At 45.9% G+C, this 18,998-nt stretch overlaps 1 protein-coding gene and 1 pseudogene across 2 annotated transcripts in view; both read right to left on the bottom strand.

Annotated features, from left to right (window-relative positions):
- ITGA9 (integrin subunit alpha 9) overlaps window positions 1-18,998 on the bottom strand; it is a 366,775-nt gene that overhangs the window by 171,708 nt on the left and 176,069 nt on the right. The window contains exon 16 of the mRNA XM_018067208.1: window positions 16,574-16,723. Coding sequence (XP_017922697.1) covers window positions 16,574-16,723 — 150 coding nt within the window. The remainder of the gene's footprint in view (window positions 1-16,573; window positions 16,724-18,998) is intronic.
- LOC102183920 lies at window positions 13,610-14,148 on the bottom strand (annotated as a pseudogene). Its single transcript, XR_001297076.2, has one exon. The product of XR_001297076.2 is annotated as an ATP synthase subunit d, mitochondrial pseudogene (transcript).

Genomic DNA, 18,998 nt, shown 5'->3' with positions numbered 1-18,998 from the left:
CTCCGGGGAGCCAGCTGTCTCCACAATAAGGAGTCCTCAGCACTTAACCCGGAAATCCAAGTCGGGGGTGCCCTTGACCACAGAGCGCACCCCTCATCTGATTCATTTCTCAGGCGATTCAAAGTGCTACTTCAAGTAGTTTTTTCAAGAAAGGTACCCAACAGGTGTTCTTCCCATCTTTGAGATCTTCAAATGCTCTCAGATAGGAGTGAATAATAACGCAGTCAAGACAAAGAACTCTTAGATTACAGTCCGGACCTGTCCCTCTGCTCTCCTGGGGAGGCAGATAATCTGTATTTGAGATGGGTTCTGCCAGAGTGAGGAGACTATGTTATAATTTTAATTCCAAACAGGAAAGTCAAAGGCAATTATTAGATGCTGGGGCTGAGGGCACCACAACAGGCTGAAGGGATCCTGTCTCGGTGGGGCAGCTAAGCTAAATCGCTTCAGTCGTGTCTGACTCTGTGTGACCCCATGGACAGCAGCCCACCAGGCTCCTCTGTCCACAGGATTCTCCAGGCAAGAATACTGGAGTGGGGTGCCATTTCCTGTCTCGGTGGGGCAGCTGGTAGTTATCCGGACAGAGTGTCCTTTCTCTAACAGGGCTGGGCCTTGAGGGCCAAACCCCACCTAGTTCTGGGACTCAGTGCTCACTGTGCAAAACTGGACATCTTTCCAGAGGGCTTGCAGTGTGTGCCTGAACTGGGCTTCTCTGTGGAGAGTGGCCAGGAATCAGGAGTGGCTCTGGGGAGGAGTTAAGAGTTTTCTTCTTTCTGTGGGACCCAGTGGGCTTGTCCATCCCTCCCTCCATCTGCTCTCAGAAACTCTGATGTTTCAGGCTGCCTGCGTCCATGCTGACAGAGACTCTTCATTATTGTTCATTGCTCTAGCCGCTTCAGTAGGATTCTGGAGAGAAAAGGCTGTGGTTGTTTTTCAGTTGTCATCTACATTCACTACTCAACTTCCCCATCATCACTCCTCCTATGTGTGGATGCTCCTCCAACACACACAGAGAACAGTTCCAGGTGACCTGTTTCCCTCCCCAAGGACAAGTCCAGGCAGCTTCTCAGAGCATCCATGTGGACTCCAGCAAATGTGCCGGCCAAAGAACAGTCTAGACCCAACCAGACAGAGTAATTTTGCTTATGGAAATTCATATTTCTATGTCACATTTCCAAGAGAATAATGTGTCCCAGCCAACATTCCCTGCCTTGAGTGTGGGGAAAAAAAAAAAAACTCATGAAAGTCTCGGGCAGAAAGAGGACATTCCCACATTCTTTTGGACAATACTGGGGGCAAGAAGAGAGCCAAATTTCCAAGATTTTGAGAGAAGGCATTTGTGCTTTATTGGCCATCTCAATTAAGGAGAAAACGAAAAGTGGATGTGAGGTCTACACGAATATCTCAGGTGCAAGTAGAAGGCTTTCTGAGGTTAGAAATGAGGAGAAACACAAAAAGTGGCTTCACCACCAAGATAATGAAACTCTGGGCTGAAGGGCCCTCACTGACATGCTCCCACTGCAGTCTTGCATCTTACTTTCTATTCATAATGTTACTGGATTTTCCCCAGAAGAAACTCTCCTCCCAAATCCTAATAACCTTTAGACTCCACTAAACCCAGCTCTGCCCCTGGTCACAGGCTACTCTTTGCAAGTATTTCTCCCATTTTACAGGCAAGAGATGGTCTGACTTTCCGCCTTTGGAGGTAGAGTGGGATGGGTAGCACATGAAAACTGACAAAGTGGAAGTGACCTACAGCCACCCGTGGCACACAATCTGGCAAGATCCAGTCCCTGCCCTCCTCAGCTCCCTCACCCTGGCTCTCTCATGCCAACCACCCTCAGTCTGCCTTTATACCTTCACAGCTCAGGGCCTCCTCACAGGCTGATCCCAAAGACCTCCACCAGGTTCATCTGGTATGTGTCCTCACCCTTCAGTCAGCAAACCAAAACCACATCCCTGAGTCCTCAGAGAGCTGGGGCTCTGTCACAAGTTCTGGTGGTTCATGCACTTTTCCTTTGACTGCTCATCTTGACTGTAACTAATTTATTTTATCATTAGGTGCTTCCTGTTTCTCTCCCCTGCTGAAATGATGCTCCATGAGGATGGGGGATTGTATTGGTCTTCTTCACCCCCATGCGTGTCGTCAGAGCCTGCTGTGTAGAATCTGCCCAGCCAACAGTGGAGGACCCCACATGCTCTGAGAGATGGGGTAACCCCTGGAATGTGAGCCAATGCAAACAACCTGCTCACCAACACAGACCTGTAGCTTCCCAGCAAAGCACTGTCCCTCAGCTACAAGCAAGGGCAGAGCCACCCCGTTAGGAACTTGTTGCTTTGGTCGGACTTTCCCTCGTCCTCTACTCTCTATTTCCTGTCCTGCAAACTAACTTCTCTGGCTGTTAAGTCCTCCAGTGCCGTTGAACTTCCATCCAACAAAGGTAAGCACTGAGTCTGCCATATGCACACTCACACACACACATACACACACACATTAGGTGAGTGTTTACACTGATCAGCTAAAATTAAGCACAAACTCTAGTGAGAAGATAAGCTCAAGCTTAGAAGTTAATCCAGGACTTAACCTGCATATTTACAAAATGAAAAAAATAACAGCATCAGGGAGCTTGTGGCTACTACGTTGTTCTTGTTTTAGACATCACTGTGCATCACTGTCTACAGCAGCAAATGTGAGTGACAATGACACTTTGTAAGAGCAAGCGCCATGAAGTTTACTGAGTTGATGGTGCAGTAAGAAGACCACAGAGACAGGGTTGAAGACCGTGTGTGTGTGTTTGTGTGTAGACAACTATACATTCTAAAAATCAATGCACAATGTCTCCTGTTGCACTCTATACAGTGTGACCCTGACCTCCTTCCATACAGAGGTGGGTTAACTCTCCACCCCTTGAATCTAGGTGGATTTGTGGCTGCAGAGAAAGCGGTGCTTTGCAATTTCCAGGCCTAGTCACCACAAGTACTCGAGCTTCCGCTGAGTTCTCTTGGGGTATTTGCTCTAACAATGTAGCTACTACTTTGCAAGAAAGCCCAAGCTTCCCATGGAGAGGCCCACATGGACAGAAATTGACCAGCAGTATCAACTCAAGGCCACAGGAGTCAGCCAGCATTGAAGTGGGTGCCCCAGCCCAACCGAGCTGCCCCAGCTGACATGACATGGAACAGAAGTGAGCTGCCCTGCCCAAACCCTGACAAATTTTAAATTCATGAATAAAGTGAATGACTGCTGTTATCTTAGGCCACTATGTTTTGGGATAGTTTGTTATACAGCAAGAGATTAATGGAATACTCAACCTATAGCCTCCCCTACTTTGGGGAATGGTGTGAACAAAAGTGGGCCATGCAGTCCAAGCACTGGTAAAGCCTTGGCTTAGGCAAGACCCTCCCCAGGCTGGGAATGAAGTTGTCTTATAGGTAAAATATGAAGACAGCAGCAAATCAAGAGACTCACATCATGCATCTTGGAGACTTAAGTGGAAACTCAGAGATCCTGCACTTGGGTCTCCCTAGGCAAGGGACAATTTTGTTTCTCAAGGAACTGAGACACATCTCTCTGGGGCAGAAACATGGGCATACTGAAGCCTTAGAATGCTAGCTGATGGCATAGCTCCCAGGAGCAAGTATAAACTATTTCTCCTGTTCAAAGTGGAAGGAGTGCATGTTCTCCCTGAAGCCAGTAGGCCAAACTACCAAATTTTCAGCCTCTCTTCTGCCTGCTTCTACGTGTTTCCCTAATCCTCTGGGCAAACACAAGCTCTGGTGCCTAAACCAGGCAATCTCAATCCAGCTCAGAAGCAACCTCTCCACTCCCTCCAGCCTCAACTCTGCTTGGGAAAGACTTGTCAATTTTTTTTTTAACCTGGAAGCAGCCTTTCTGGAAAATGGAAACAGAGCTAAGAAGCCATCATCTCTGACTCCTCTCTGGTTCAGTTCAGTTCAGTTCAGTCACTCAGTCGTATCCGACTCTTTGCAACCTCATGAATCGCAGCATGCCAGGCCTCCCTGTCCATCACCATCTGCCGGAGTTCACTCAAACTCATGTCCATCAAGAGTCAGTGATGCCATCCAGCCATCTCATCCTCTGTCGTCCCCTTTTCCTCCTGCCCCCAATCCCTCCCAGCATCAGAGTCTTTTCTAATGAGTCAACTCTTCGCATGAAGTGGCCAAAGTACTGGAGTTTCAGCTTTAGCATCATTCCTTCCAAAGAACACCCAGGGCCGATCTCCTTTAGAATGGACTGGTTGGATCTCCTTGCAGTCCGAGGGACTCTCAAGAGTCTTCTCCAACACCACAGTTCAAAAGCATCAATTCTTCGGCACTCAGCTTTCTTCACAGTCCAACTCTCACATCCATACATGACCACTGGAAAAACCATAGCCTTGACAAAGTAATGTCTCTGCTTTTCAATATGCTATGTAGGTTGGTCATAACTTTTCTTCCAAGGAGTAGCGTCTTTTAATTTCATGGCTGCAGTCACCATCTGCAGTGATTTTGGGTCTGGTTAAATCCCTTCTTTCAAGAGATGACCGTTTCCTCTGACTTTGTGCTCTGGACACCCAGCAGCCTCCTCAGTCTCATGGACTAGATCTCCACGCTGGCTCCTTCCTCACCCTGAGCTTCACCTCAGCTTTTTCTGGAGAATATACTTTTCTTTTCAAAATCCTTTCTCCAGCTTCTCCCCCAGTCCTTACTGTTCTTCTTTTAGAGGAAGGTTGCCAGATTTTTCTGTAATGGGCCAGATAGTGAATATTTTCAACCTAGTGAGCCATGTGGTCTCAGCTACAACTGTTCAGGTCTGTTGCTAAAGCAAAAGCAGACATATTTAAAGAAATGGCCATGGATGTGTCTCAATAAAACTTTATTTATAAAAACAGAGGGTGGGATGATGGGAGAATGGCATTGAAACGTGTATAACATCATATAAGAAATGAATCGCCAGTCTAGGTTTGATGCAGGATACAGGATGCTTGGGGCTGGTGCACTGGGAGGGAGGTGGGAGGGGGGTTCAGGATTGGGAACACATGTACACCCAAGGTGGATTCATGTTGATATATGGCAAAACCAATACAATATTGTAAAGTAAAAAAAAAAAAGACAGGCTGGATTTGGCCAGCAGAGTGTAGCTTGCCCATTATTGTTCTAGAACATTTGGATACTTGTTTCTTCGTTCCCTTTAGGTCATGGAGGAGGTGGGGGTTGAACACAATGAATTCAGTTCAGGTTACATTTTGCTCTGAACCAGAGCACAGAGGCTGAAGCTAGCTGTGTTTTTCTCACAAAGCTATGGCCACCAAGTCCTAAACAACCTTGGATGCGTGTGATGGCTCAGTGGCTGCCCTGGTTAAAGTAGCAGGTCTCCCAGCTGCTTAAGCCTTGTAGGGCTCCTTTTCTCTCACCAGAATCTGCACTGGGAAAAAAAAAATTCCCTTCTGATCTAACAGGAAGTAAGATTCTTAGTCTATTCCAGCTGTCACGTTCAGAGGAGGATCAGTTTCTTGGAGTTGGTGATATTAGCTTTAAAATATATACGATCATTGACATAGGCTAGACACTGTTTATAGGGTTGTTATGGCAACCAAGTCCCATGCTGAGACCTGAGAAAATAGGACAATTGGATTGCGTGGGAATTAATGCTTTTCAAATCCCACCCCAAGGCTATTTGTAAGCTAAAATGAGTGAGACATTTCCTGATGAGAAATCTGACTTTGCAGAGGATCTCTGCCTGGACAACAGGAGGGATATTTCTGAGCTGTAGTTCCTCTCATTGTCCCACATAAGTTCCCAGAGGTCCCAGCTATACGTAACTCACAGCTGCAGCCCCCAGCACCTAGCACAGTATTAAACATGCGTGTATATGCAAATGCCATGACCTGAGTGTAAGAGGTTTCTCTTTCCCAATTCTGTTTTAATGCTTTTTCCAGAATCCAAAGTCATCCTTGAAAGTGAAAGAAAGTGTTAGTTGCTCAGTCATGTCTGCCTCTTTGCAATCCCATGGACTATAGCCCATTAGGCTCCTCTGTCCACGGGATTATCCAGGCAAGAATACTGGAGTGGGTTGCCATTTCCTCCTCCAGGGAAAGTTGTCCTTAATGTGACACATTTAAGAGCTCAGGGTGGTCCCAGGAATTTCATCTCTATTGAGTCCTGTACCCAAATGACTTAGCTTGGTATTTAAAAGCAGGTCATGTAGACAGACTTGCTTTCCAAAGAATAGCATGTCCACAAAAATAAAGACAAATACTTTATAAAATTAAAGTTGAGAAATTCTTTCTATCTCAGGATCTATATAACTTGTCCTTTCAGATTTTGAAATCATGGGAGGAGTCCTGTTGGTCTCCCTCTAAACAACAAATATGGTACAGATTTTGCTTCATGCCCCCTGCCTACCTCCACACCCCCTCAGTTCAGTTCAGTTGCTCAGTCATGTCCGACTCTTTCCAACCCCATGTATCGCAGCACGCCAGGCCTTCCTGTCCATCACCAACTCCTGGAGTTCACTCAGACTCACGTCCATTGAGTCAGTCATGCCATCCAGCCATCTCATCCTCTGTCATCCCCTTCTCCTCCTGCCCCCAATCCCTCCCAGCATCAGAGTCTTTTCCAATGAGTCAACTCTTCGCATGAGGTGGCCAAAGTACTGGAGTTTCAGCTTTAGCATCATTCCTTCCAAAGAAATCCGAGGGCTGATCTCCATCAGAATGGACTGGTTGGATCTCCTTGCAGGCCAAGGGACTCTCAAGAGTCTTCTCCAACACCACAGTTCCAAAGCATCAATTCTTTAGTGCTCAGCTTTCTTCATAATCCAACTCTCACATCCATACATGACCACAGGAAAAACCATAGCCTTGACTAGACGCACCTTAGTCGGCAAAGTAATGTCTCTGCTTTTCAATATGCTATCTAGTTTGGTTATAACTTTCCTTCCAAGGAGCAAGCATCTTTTCATTTCATGGCTGCAGTCACCATCTGCAGTGATTTTGGAGCCCCCAAAAATAAAGTCTGACACTGTTTCCCCATCTATCTCCCATGAAGTGATGGGACCAGATGCCATGATCTTAGTTTTCTGAATGTTGAGCTTTAAGCCATCTTTTTCACTCTCCTCTTTCACTTTCATCCAGAGGCTTTTTAGTTCCTCTTCACTTTCTGCCATAAGGGTGGTGTCATCTGCATATCTGAGGTTATTGATATTTCTCCTGGCAATCTTGATTCCAGCTTGTGCTTCTTCCAGCCCAGTGTTTCTCATGATGTACTCTGCACAGAAGTTAAATAAGCAGGGTGACAATATACAGCCTTGACGTACTCCTTTTCCTATTTGGAACCAGTCTGTTGTTCCATGTCCAGTTCTAACTGTTGCTTCCTGACCTGTATATAGGTTTCTCAAGAGGCAGGTCAGGTGGTCTGGTATTCCCATCTCTTTCAGAATTTTCCACAGTTTCTTGTGATCCACACAGTCAAGGCTTTGGCATAGTCAATAAAACAGAAATAGATGTTTTTCTGGAACTCTCTTGCTTTTTCCATGATCCAGCAGATGTTGGCAATTTGACTTCTGGTTCCTCTGCCTTTTCTAAAACCAGCTTGAACATCTGGAAGTTCATGGTTCATGTATTGCTGAAGCCTGACTTGGAGAATTTTGAGTTTTACTTTACTAGCGTGTGAGATGAGTGCAATTGTGCAGTAAGTAGTTTGAGCATTTTTTGGCATTGCCTTTCTTTGGGATTGGAATGAAAACTGACCTTTTCCAGTCCTGTGGCCATTGCTGAGGTTTCCAAATTTGCTGGCATATTGAGTACAGCACTTTCACAGCATCATCTTTCAGGATTTGAAATAGCTCAACTGGAATTCCATCACCTCTACTAGTTTTGTTCATAGTGATGCTTTCTAAGGCCAATTTGACTTCACATTCCAGGATGTCTGGCTCTAGATGAGTGATCACACCATCGTGATTATCTTGGTCTTGAAGATCTTTTTTGTACAGTTCTTCTGTGTATTCTTGCCACCTCTTCTTAATGTCTTCTGCTTCTGTTGGGTCCACACCATTTCTGTCCTTTATCAAGCCCATCTTTGCATGAAATGTTCCCTTGGTATCTCTAATTACTCTGTGGAAAACCTGGACGGAATAAATGCTTCTCTCTTTGGGAACCCTTTGGTTTATGTCATGGCCCTATGGTTGGAAGAACAACCCCTGCTGCCTGAAGGCAACATTTTGATGATCTAGTTCAAACTCTGTGATAACTGGGTGGACAGTGGAGCTGCTCAGAGAGATCCTGCCCACCTGGGCCTGCATCTGGCCTCTGGACCTTCCCAGTGCCCTTTCCAGGTCGCCTGGGACTGGGAGGCCTTTTCCACACCACATTTCATGTCCCTCTACAACCTCAGTGTCAACTCTTCTCTAGGGATCTCCTACTCCCCCCTTCCCCAGGACCAGAATATCTTTCTTTTCTTCTTCTGTGTGTGTGTGTGTGTGTGTGTGTGTGTGTGTGTGTGTGTGTGCGCGCGTGCGCGCTAAGTCACTTCAGTCATGTCCGACTCTTTGCAACTCCATGTACTGTGGCCCCTGGGATTCTCCAGGCAAGAACACTAGAGTGGGTTGCTGTGCCCTTCTCCAGGGAATCTTCCCAACCCAGGGATCGAACCTGCGTCTCCTGCATTGGCAGGTGCATTCTTTACCACTAGTGACACCTGGGAAGACTTCTTCTCTTTTTGAAGGGCCAGAATTTCTTTGCCTTGATTTTTACCCTGGAATCATTTGAGTTCTATGTTTTTTGTTTTTTGTTTTTTTTAAGAAAGTTACTGTTAATTAGTCACAAGATGCAGGAAACAGAACCAGTGATTTCAAGGAAAAGGGCTGGTGCTGTCAGAGGAAAGGAAGACTATGCTAGCCAGGTTCTAAAAGCCACTGAGTCAGAGGTAGTCAGGCATTTAGGAACGAGAAAGATGGCTTCAAGCTGGAGAAGATTCCTCCCCTGTCTGCAGGAAACTCACCTGAATGGGCCCCAGGTATCAGTTCAAGCAGCAAGAGTCTGGCCTTTGATTCCCTGAGTCATCTCAGAAGATAAGGAGAAAGGTGCTAGGATTTCTTCCCCAGTTAGAGACTGTCCACTGGACGTGCACCCTCGCTTGTTTACACATGCACTCCACATGCTTGTGGAGGAGGTTTTCAATAAGGCAGGACAATACAGAAGAAATCTTTACAGGCTAAAGATTTGGGGGAAGCCAGTATTTTCTTCTGAAAAGAGTTTTAGAGGACCAGAACATACCCATTCCAGAAACTGCAAAGATAACGGTCATAATTCAGTTTGCTAATATTTTGTTGAATATTTTTACATCTACGTTCATCAGAGATATTGGGCTACCGTTTTCTTTTTTGTGTGCTGTTTTTATCTGGTTTCAGATTAGGGTAATTCTGGCCTCATAAAATGAGTTAGGAAGTGTTCCTCTCTCTTCAATTTTTACAAGAGTTTGATAAGGACAAATACTAAATCTTCTTTGAATATTAAAGAGAATAAAACAAAGAATGAAATGAATCCCCCCATTTTAAAAAAATTGCAAAGCTAAAATCTAACATTGAAGAAGCAGCTGTAAAAATTCAGCAGGTGACTGCAAATACAGCCTGGCCTTTGACAGGAGGCGTGTCCTCTCCTCTGCTCTTTGGATTAACCCTGTCCGGGAAGTGTGAGCTGCAGACACAGCCAGACACCCCGATCAGTGACGCTAACTACGCACTTGTTCTCCTCACATGTACCCGAAACTAGATGGTTCCCCACACATTTCATCATGGTGCTCTTTCTGAAAAGGTTGGCCAGAAGCTGATGCCAAACAGATGATGCCTATAAAAGTAGGATTAATCTGGCTGAAACAGGGAGGAAGGTGGACACCTCCTCCTCTAACATACCTTCTCCTCCTCCACTGGGCCAGTCTGCTCCCCTGAATCCAGGTGTGTGCCCCAGGCTGGATGGTCGCTGATACCTGTCCAGCTCTGATGTCTGGAAGTTCCTCTGTTCTCTCCTCCCTGCCAGTCTCTCAACTTTCCTTTCTTCTGCAGAGACTTTGTATATGATAATGAAAATAAACCTCCTAGCTGCAAATAATGGCATTTGAAGCCAGTTAGGCACCTCAGCTAGGAAAGCATTACCTAATGTCCAGGTTGAACGAACAGTGAGTCTTCATGGGCACAGTGCTGGCACCCAATACATCCTGGCATTGAGGGGCTGGGGTGGGAGGTCCAGATGGTGATGGTTTCCAGCACAATGGAGGGTCAGAGTTTATGGCTTTGACATAGCAATATGTTAATATTAGAGTAAAACAGCTCACCTTTCCCTTGAAAGATGACAAAGTGCGTATTCTTAACACAGCCAATGCCTTTGGTTTTACCATGGCCATGTCTCCTTCATCTTGGTCTTTGAAAAAAAAATATACTCACACATGCACAAATTTGTTGTGGTGTAGGAAAATCGTCCTAAATCACACACCAGGTTCTCCTGCCTGGGAGGAATTCTTAGAGAGTTCACAGAGCATATATAGAGCTTTGCTGAATCTGTAGTGGAGACATTCTGATATGACGGCCAAACCCCACAGGAGGACCCAGCCTTGTGCTCCCTCAGAAGGGCTCTCTTCACTGAGACAGGTTTACTGAGCAACCTCTGTGAGTCAGGCAGTGCTAGGTATTGGGGATCAACAGCCACAATCAAAGTGTCACCTAATTTGGGTCCTTATCTAGAGGCTCTGGGGGAGAATCTGCTTCCAGGCTTATTCGGGTTATTGGAAGAATTCATTTCCCCATGGTTGTAGGACTGAGGTCCCCATTTCCCAGCTGACACTCATCAGGGAGCCTCTCCCGGCCTCTCAAGGTTGTCTGCATTCCTTGTCAAGTTGCTCCTCCATCTTCAAAGCCAGCAATGACAGGTTAAGTTCTTCTCCAGCTTCAGATCTTTCTGACCTTCTGTTCTACCACCTTCCTCCTTCCTCCAGGTGGAGAAAGATCAGGCCTGGCTGGATATTCCAGAATACCCTCCCTAGTGTAAAGCCCATAACCTTAGTTATACCGGCCAAGTCCCTTTGCCATGTAATGCATCATATTCACAGATTCCAGGAATGAGGGTATGGGCATCTTTAGGGTCCATTCTGTCTACTACAGTGGGTGGCCTGGAAGCCCAGCTCCCAGCAGGTCCCTTTGGGGTCCTCCTGAGGAAACCTGAGAGCAGTTATCATTTCCAAAGCTCTACTCTGTGTACAGGGTGTGAAACGAGGGCCTCTGTCATCGCCACTAGTATGCTCACCTGGAGGGGAAACATAAGGGCCCCAGTGATAGTCTTGCTTCTTTCCCAGCACACAGGCCAGCAGGCTTCCCAGGCCTGTTCCACCTTCTTTCAGCAGGGGAGACCCTCTAGGAACTATGAGTATATCAGACAGGACCTTTATGAACTGACCTGCAAGAAGGGGCTGCTGGGGCCGCTGTGAGAGCTCCTTAGTGGCCCTCCCCACCCTACCCCCCACCCCCGCCCAAGCGGACTGTCTCAAGAAGATGTGATCGTCTCCTGTTCCCTACAAGACCAATCAGGTCCAACTCCCTGGTCAGTAACCAGGTAGCCTTAGCTTGTCTGACTGTACCTCCAGCCCTGAAGGCCCATCTCCTTCCCCTCACTTCAGCCACATGGAAGACCATTAGCATCCACCAGTCCCTTCTCTGTTAGTCAAACCTCTCCACTCCCAAGTATCCAAACCCTACTTCCTCCATGAGTCTCCCTCCAATTCTCCCTTCTGCAGAGTGGTTGTTCAGACTCTTAGTCATGTCCAACTCTTTGTGACCCCATAGACTGTAGCATGCCAGGCTCCTCTGTTCTCCACTATCTCTAGGAGTTTGCTCAAATTTATGTCCATTGAGTTGGAGCATCTTCAGCTGAAGAGGTCTCAGAGTGAAATTCACACACGTTAGTCTGAATCTGGCTTTCTGTTCTGTATATGTTATTCTTATAGTCTCTAAGTCTACAAGTATAGCAAAGTTTCATTTATCTTTTTATCCAGGTCTTACATGTAGCAGACATTCAATTAACTGAACTGCTCTTAGATTTATAGTTCTTTTAAATACCCTTCTGACTAATGGATAAAACACTTGTTGTTACTTTTATATCAAATATTTCTTGAGGAGACAGACAGGCAGGTCTCTGCTTTCCTTATAATTTTAAGGTGGAAAAATGCACTCAATAGGCTGTATGTCCTACAGAGGTTTTCAGGGTAGAGCGCCAATATCCCCTGAATGCCCAGAATCCCAATCCATCCTCAGCGTTGGTGGCAACCCCACTATTCACTCAGACAGCCTAGCACCTACCCTGGAGGCCATTTTCTCCCAAGACTGTTCTTCACCCTGCAGAGGGAAGGCCTGGCCTCCTGCCGCCTCACTCAGTTCTACTCTCTGCCAAAAGCCTGGGATCCATCAGTAAGCCTGGACTTAACATGCTTTAGTCACTGACTGCATGTTATATGCACTGTCTGTGCAGCTATTCCACCTGAACTAGGCCATCAATGGGGGAAGACTCTTGACTCTAAAAGATTAGCATAATTTAACCTGCTCCATTGTGCAATCCTGTGCACCAACGTGGGTTTGGTGCCTTTTGGTTGAAGAGACTATGGCATTTACATTTTAATGTTATCTGGCAAAATGAAGTTTATTCCTCCAGTGAGCTTATTCCTCCAATGAGCTTATTCCTTCCTGTGAAAGAGGTCAGATGCTCTTTGTGGACCTCTCACATAAACACAAGTTAAAAAACAGCTCTGCTTCACACAGTGGGCCTAGCTCTCAGAATTTTTCTCCCCCTTAAACTGAGCCAACATCTGGAAGACACATGGAGGAAGATCATTAAATTATCTTATGTATATATATATATATATATATATGGAAGGAGTAAAGCAAGGATCACTCTCCCCAATTTTTTTCTCAGGCTCCTAGACAATCTTCTCAATCTAAGGACAATATTTTAATTTCACTTTATTTTCAACCAAAGAATCACATGGTTAAAATAATAACCTTCTACCCCACACCTCTCTATACTGAGTCTTCCTCTCAGGAGGAACCACTATTACCCATTGTGGTTATGTCCCTTTATGTTTCTTTGGATGGTTATTTCCATTTCCCTAGAAAATATTAGAAAATTCCTAGAAAATAAGTAGTATCAGTCCTATTTCTTCTTAATTTATCAGATTTAGACATTATTTCACTGAATTCCTTCCATGATAGATAAGAATTGAACTCACCTACATAAAGGTCCCCTCCTACCATTCACCTTCCTAGTTTTGACAGGTAGATAGATAGTTACTCTTAGCTCTTCTACTGTCTCAAATGTTAACTGCATCAGACTCACCTAATCAGTTTGTTAAAACTAACATTTCTGGGATCCACCCCATGAGTTTCTAATTCAAAGGGTCAGGAGTGGGACCCAAGAATTTTCTTTTCTGACATTATCCCAAGGGAGGCTGAAAGTGCTGGTTGGGTGGCCACACTTTAAGAAGCACTGCTCTACTGGTAACCTTTGTGATTCTTTTTTACTATGTAATCATTTTTAATGTCCAGAGTTTGTAATTCGAGGGCCAGAGCTTTCTCCCAGACTTGAGCTTATAAGCTCTCAATTGGCTTGTGAGGCCAGTAGGGGACTTCTTCTTGTCTAATTTGGTTTCTGGGAAGACATCATTCAAGTTCTCAATGGTCATCTGCTCAAATGGAATTATGTTCCTCATCTTCTCCAGCTCTTTCTCATATTCCTGAATCCTGGTCTTTGAAAGAGACAAAAACTCAGCACAACTTTTCACATCTTCTTTTTCTTCAGCATCCACCTGGGCAGTATATTTATCCTCTGGTATAGGAACGTTCAGGGCATTAAACTTCTTCTCAAAGTCATCCATCAAGCCAGGTTTTACCACGTTGGCCTTGGAGTAAGCCCAGTCGATGGCAGATGGCTTCTCAGGCAGAGTAGCCAACCTGGAAGTGAGGGTCTCGTTCCAGGACTTCAAGGAGTTAGTCACAGCCTTCCAGCTTTGGGAGATGATCTCCCTGAAAGCTACCCAGTCAATGGTTTTTAGAGCAAGTTTCCGTCCAGCCATTTTGAGATCCTTTACCGACCTGGGTAACCTTTGAAATTTTAAGTAATAAACAGCTTTTTACTGTTTCATCAGGTTTTACAATATCTTTGCCTCACTAATTTAAAACATTAAGATATTAAAACAACTTCTGTTGTCCTATATTAAACTCTATGCAGTAAAATTTAATGATATGTATACTAGGCACTATAACCATAGCTCTGATTTGGGTTTGATGGTAAATACTGAACACCAATGAACAGTGCTACTATTATGGCCTCATGATTACTGTCCACAGCAGAGCCAAGACAAATGTCATGATTGCAAATCCTCCTCTACACGGGTAACAAAGTTAAACTACCAGAAAACTCAACTTTTACTTAAGGGGCAATGTTTCTAGTATTAAGATCCTTCTCGTCCACATACTGTTCCACTGGCTTCACATCCTACCATGTTATGTTTTATATTGAACCATGACATATTAGCCATATTTTTACTTTTCTGGGAGTTTTTGATTGCCTTCATTTTTTGCATCCATAGAAAACATACATTCTATCTACACTGTATCCTGATTATTGCTGCTTTCTTATCATTCTATCTATGGCTGGCTTCATTCTTCTCAAAGTTCATTAATCCCTTGCTCTAAACTGATCAACTGTTTTTTAGACATGCTGTACAACTGTAATCCTGGAATTTCTTATCATTGGACTTCTAAGAGTTTGTTCTCACATTCAACTTTTTGCTCCTAGTTGTCACCCTTTTTCCTTGAGTGCATGTTAGGTAACTTCCTTGGAAAGGTTACCAGCGATGTAAACTTTCTGGGTAGTTGCTTGTCTGAATAATGACTTGATTTCAACCTCATACTTGACTTTTGGGCTAAGTATGAAACCCTAGTTTTAAAATCACCTTTTCTCAGAGCTTTGAAGCCCTTATTTCACGTACGTTAGCTTCCAATCTTACTAATAAGAAGTCTAATGGATTACTTAGCGTGACTCTAATTATGTTGTGAGTGGACATATATTCCCCACTATAACCATCCTGTATTCTTTGTCATGGAAGCATTAAGAATTTTCCTTATGTCTTAGGTGTAGTGACATTTCAAAATGATGTACCTGGGATACTTTAGGTTTATCCTGCTTGCAAGTTGGTGAGTCCTTAAAAAAAAAAAAGTCTCTCTAATTTTGGGAGAATTGTCCATAGCTAGAGGGAGTCTTCTTCAAGGATGGTTACAATCCCCCATAGTCAGTCATACAATCCCCCATAGTTCCACCCCCATAGTCAGCCAACGGCTGACTAATAAGGGGTACAAAGGATCAGCCCCTTCCCTCAAGGAGAGGATGGCTCTTTGGTGTAATTTATGCTCCAGAGCTCCCAGCCTCAGGCCAAGGCTAGACTTTGCCCGAGAGCACATCCTTGCTCATCCCCTTCCCTTTCCTTACAGATTTCTCTAAGAACACCGACTCATTAGATCAAGTGCTCCCAAACCCCTGTTTCAGGCACTGCTTCTGGGGAACCTGACCCAAGACCACACGGGACAGACTTTCAGAGAAAATGGGGACATCTTGGTAAAAATCTTACATCTCGAACTCCAAACTCTTCTCTAAGGTTCTATTGAAAACTCTCATCTGCAAGGCGTGGGTCATGATCTGCTCGTTTTCCCACAAGCTCAGAGCAGTCAGAACTGTGAAGGGTGGGGCTGGTGAGAGTTTCCACAGCTTTGTCCCCACCCCATCCAGGAGTCTGGTTTAGCCTAAAAACAGTTTTGTCTGACCTTCCCCAGGTCCTGGATCTGTGATGATCTTGAGTGTTAGAGAAAGATTTAGACTCAGACCTGGGATCGCAGATTTCGTGCATATTTCCTGCAAGAGAGTCCGCACGCACATCTTCCAGATTGCTTGGGGCAGACAGGCCAGTGCTGCTACGTGGTGTTAGCTCACGGCTCACTCCTACTCTGTATGGCCTTGTACAGCCTGCATCCCACGTGGCCCTGTAGCTCCTCCACACAGCAGCACAGCCCAGAATCTGCTGAGCTCGGGGAGGATGGCGACAGCCTGCACTCATGGTGCTTTGCCTTCCAAAGACAACTGAGCTGAGCTTTCTCAACTCAATCACCGATTCTAACAAGAGGAAGTTCTTGCTTCATCACCCACTCACAGTCCCATCAATAAAGCATGTATGTAGAGCACTCACTAGGTACTGATCTGAGCTCTGGAAATACTGCAGGAAAAGGATGCAAGTGCAGAGACCAAGCAGCCAGTTCATGACCTCAAAGGGATCATCATTTTCTAATTGTTTGGGAATAGCCTCAATGAGTTTCAATCGCATGGTTATTAGACACAAACCCCCAAATCACACATTTCATCATTTTGCAGATTGGGAAAGGGAGGCCCAGGAGGGGGTGTGCCCAGCCTCGGGCTCCCATGCCACCAGGGCTGTTATTGTGCACGTACACCTGCCACCTGGGGTCCCAATCACGAGTTTCAGGTACCTGATTCTTCTGGGCAATCTTTTGTCCCTTTTTCCAGCGAAGCACGGGGGTCAGGGCTGGCAGCTCCTTCTCCTCCTCTCCCGTCACATGCTCACCCAGGCTGTAGGCGGCCTCGAACACGATGGGGCTGATGACGTCCTGTACTCTCCGCTGAAACAATAAACACAAAGCACGTGAACGGCGGGCGCTGCTGACATGTGCAGAGCATTTCAACAGTTTACAAAGACCGTCCTCACGGACCGCCCCATGTGAGCCTCACAAACCACCCTTGTGAGGCTGGATTTTATTGCTTTCATATTTTAAGATGAGGTAATGAGGCCAAGGGCAGTGACTGTCTTGTCCAAGGTCACTCCGCTAATGAGCGGGGGTTTTCCCACTCTACCTTGCGTGGTGCGAAATTATGGTCTCTTTAGCATGTGGAAGACATTACCTTAGTCATCTTCCAAATATTCTTATAAGCTAGTTGGCGGGCTGGCGAGCATCTGTACTCACAGCACTAACCCTTCCAATCCATGGTGTTTTGATCATCAAAGCTCTTCTAAGTTGAGATAAATACAGATTGTGTGTTAAGGCAGGGGACCTGCAGACACCGGGGCCTGATGGCTTCCCAGCGATGGGCTCCTTGGAGCTAGGGGTGAAGTCTGACGTCAGGCCTGTATTCTTTTGTTCAGATCCTAGGACTTCAAGAGCCAGGGGAGTGATAGGCTGATGGTCCCAATGAGCACCGACAAGATGCCAGGCACCGTGCAAGGTGTTCTTGAGAGGTAAGCCACACACCCAAAGCATGAGAGCTGGGCTTACTCCCCTCCATTGTATAATAAAAGGAAGATGAAGGCACAAGTTCCCCAGGCCACAAGGCTAATAAGGACTCTGAGTCACATCAGCTCAATCCTGGAGTTCCTGGGCTTTCTGCTCCAGTCTGCTCCACTGCCTCCCTGGGACTCTGGCTCCCCCAGGCTCACGAGTTAGAGAGTGAGGCAGGAGTAAAGCATTAGTTTCCCTGCATCCCTGGCCAGCACTTGCTATGGAAGATGGGCTTCCAAGGGGAGCAGGGCAAATCTGAGAAGTAGCACCAAAGAGCCATGTCTCCACTGCCTGCATCTATCAAGGAAAGATGGCAGGAGCTGGCAGACAAGCAGGAGTGAGAGGCGCTAGGTGGGAGGGCAGAGGCCACCCAACCCCAAAGCCTCAAGCAGAGCCAAGGACTTCAAACTACACTCTGTATAAAGTCTGGCAGAGTTGGAAGCAGGCGAGTGCAGTGTTCAAAACAGTAGAAAGTTTTAAAGTTCCCAAGAGGCACACAGTGAGGAGCTGGCTCATACCCCACCCCACCCCCCTGGATACCCAGCGGCCCCTCCAGAGGCAGACATGCCTATCGGTTTCAGGGCATCTGTCCAGTCTAAGCACGTTTAGGTAACTGATGGCTGCACTTTGCTTTCCTCACTCAGCATGTACCTTGGAGGTGGTTCCAGGTTAGCACATAGAGCTACCCACCCCCAACCTTTTTTAACAGAGTTTTTCTTTTTTTTTTTTTTTCACAGAGGTCCTTACCCACCAGCATTTGGACTCAGAGCTGCTTAAATACGTGAATGAACGGCAGTCCATCTGACCGTTTGGTAGCGGCATTCTCCAAGACAGGTCTGTGAGCCTCAGTTCCCCAGGAGGGGGTTAAATGAAAGGGTCTGTGATTGAACAAGCTGGGGGGTTGGGCACCAGGTTAAACAGAGGGGTCTGAGTCTTTTGTTTATTGTATGTTTTACAGCAACTGCCGCCCAGAAAGAGAAGGGTGGCCCCAGGTTCACTGGGGCACAGAACCCTGTGTTTCCAGGGAGTTCCATGGGGGTATGTATGTGGAGCAGAGCATGTTTAGAGACATAGAAAATCTCCCACAGCAGCCCAGGGGAAGAGATGGCAGCTGGGCCAGAGTGGCGTGGGAGGGGAAGCAGATGGGGCTGCTGCATGCGGGGCGTGAGGGGCAAATCACTTTGGGGATGGGAGTCTGAGTGACCAGCAGGTGGCATATCTCTGCTCAAAAAAGCAATCAGCTGAGAAAAAAAAAAACACAGGACTTTTCAGGCGAGTGATAGGTGAGCCTTTGGGTAAGATACTTCCAGAAAATTCTCTCAAATTTCAGATTTTAGGAGCAGATCTTTAATGCTCATGTCCTTTCCGGGAGCAAAACACCTACCTGGGATCCAGGTGCCTACTGACTGACTCTCCAAAATAGAATTTAAAGTCTGGGTGGAGAGAACAGTGAATGAGTGCAGCATTAATGTTTTCACAGATAAATGCTCCAGTGTTTCTTTAAGGGTGACTGCCTTAAGGTTCTGCATTTAAATCCTTCATGTCAAAAGAAGTCAGTTACTACACGATACTATTTGATGCTATTCTTGTGGGAGGAACGGAGGATGGGGTTAGGGGAGGC

This window comes from Capra hircus, chromosome 22, assembly GCF_001704415.2.
Source record: "Capra hircus breed San Clemente chromosome 22, ASM170441v1, whole genome shotgun sequence".
NCBI classification, from domain to species: Eukaryota; Metazoa; Chordata; class Mammalia; order Artiodactyla; family Bovidae; genus Capra; species Capra hircus.
This window is presented reverse-complemented; position numbering and strand designations above follow the sequence as displayed.